At 33.6% G+C, this 1,934-nt stretch overlaps 1 protein-coding gene across 6 annotated transcripts in view; it reads left to right on the forward strand.

Moving 5' to 3' along the window:
* LOC106877721 (cGMP-dependent 3',5'-cyclic phosphodiesterase) overlaps positions 1 to 1,934 on the forward strand; it is a 434,395-nt gene that overhangs the window by 232,839 nt on the left and 199,622 nt on the right. For all 6 annotated transcript variants that reach the window (XM_052972474.1, XM_052972473.1, XM_052972475.1 and 3 more), the window contains one exon: positions 1,648 to 1,707. In XM_052972474.1, coding sequence (XP_052828434.1) covers positions 1,648 to 1,707 — 60 coding nt within the window. The remainder of the gene's footprint in view (positions 1 to 1,647; positions 1,708 to 1,934) is intronic.

Here is a 1,934-nt window from a genome sequence, read left to right on the forward strand (position 1 = left end):
GGGGGGGTATTGGCAACGGCCACATTCGGATGATGCTCTCTACATGCCAATGGCACAGGAGCCAATCAGGCAGCCCTGGCACCTATATATTTCAAATAAAATTACTAAATCACAAGAAACAAAAAGAACAGTACCATTAAGTTGTCTCCATCTGATTTTAATTGCTGTTTCAAACCATTTCATTTCAATCTTTCCAAATATATGATGTTTCAGTGCTCCATTTTCCTCATTTATAAATCTGAAATCTGTTACAAAAAAATCAATAATATCAATAAAATAAACTCCATATTTACAATAACTTCAATGTTAATAGGACCAACTCTGACCATCTTCAGTTGCTCCATTTCAGTAAATGACCTCTGTAGTGACAGTAGAGTTAAAAACCATCGATGCTGTATCAAAACTATGAGCTGTGTTGTGCTCTGCTGTGCTGAAACTGTGCTATCTTGATAGATGTAACAGTGACCTTCCATTATATTTGCCAGCAATGCTGTAATATGACATCACAGCTCTACCAACTGGGGAAAGACAGGAAATGCATAGATGAATAATTGACAATCAAAGAGATAATTTCCCCTTCACAGATCTAGGTAGGATCAAATTGCAAGACGATATACAGGTTTTCTCTCTCTCTCTCTCTCTATATATATATATATATATATATATATATATATATCTTCCTCTCACCTTCTCTCTTTCTCTTTCGCCCCTCTCTCTTTCTTTCATTTACTCGCTCTCATATTCACAGACCTTTCCCTTTTATACTTATGCAAACATACAAGGAACATTTCATTGACATAAAGCATCTCACGTGTGTGAGTGTGTATACCTGTGTCAGTGCGTATGTATATGTCTGTGTGTATGTGTGCATGTGTCTGTGTGTACATGTGTGTGTGTGTTTGCGCACACACGCATGTGTGTATGTGTGTTCACAAGAATCATTTATACATAACTGCAACGATCTTAAACCTTAAACATACATAACTTCATTTTATATGCACACACTCACATGCATATATATCCGCTAATATATAAATATTTACAATTTACACATACATCATCTCTGTTATTCCATTATTCCTTCAAACACATACATCCAACTATATATCTTCTACATACGCTTTCAAACATATACATACAAATGTCCACAGATACTCAAATGCTTTCTCACACCACATTCAAACATACATATTTCCTTACATATGTGTCCTCTCTTGCACATACATTTAACTATAGACATATACACTCAATCTAATCTTTTCACACATAATACACTCACCTAGTCTTATATTTGACACATACATATACACAACACATACACACATACACACAACCACCATTCACTATGAACATAATTATTTTTCCCATCATATGTTCCCCTTCATTCACACACTCACACCACCACCTCTATGTATATGTAAATATATATGCCTTAGGACCCAGACACTTGTGTGTGTGTGAGTGTGTGTATAGATAGATAAATATACACTTATATACTTTTGTGCATGTGTGTGTGTACATATATATATATATATATACACACACACATACACAGATGTATGTATGTATGTACAGAATATTTATTGTTGTACAATATAAATGAAGCATTATTTTGAAATATGAACTATTTCTATCTTCTCTTTGCAGGCAGTTTGTGATTACATAGGAGAGGAACAGAAAGGGACATTACAACTGATTGAAAATCAAGTAAGAACATATTCCTTTCACATGTGTGTGTATATATATATATATATATATATATATATCATTATTAATAAAATACAGGGTAGTAAAAAAATTTTAGAAATTTTATTTACCACCAGTGGCCTAGCAAGGGTAAAAAACAGTCAATAGACTAAGTATTATTCATTTAAAATACAGAGATGCCTGTAATAGGACATCTAACCCGCTAGAAATAGCAGCAAGACTACATA

This window comes from Octopus bimaculoides, chromosome 13, assembly GCF_001194135.2.
Source record: "Octopus bimaculoides isolate UCB-OBI-ISO-001 chromosome 13, ASM119413v2, whole genome shotgun sequence".
Lineage (NCBI taxonomy): Eukaryota > Metazoa > Mollusca > Cephalopoda > Octopoda > Octopodidae > Octopus > Octopus bimaculoides.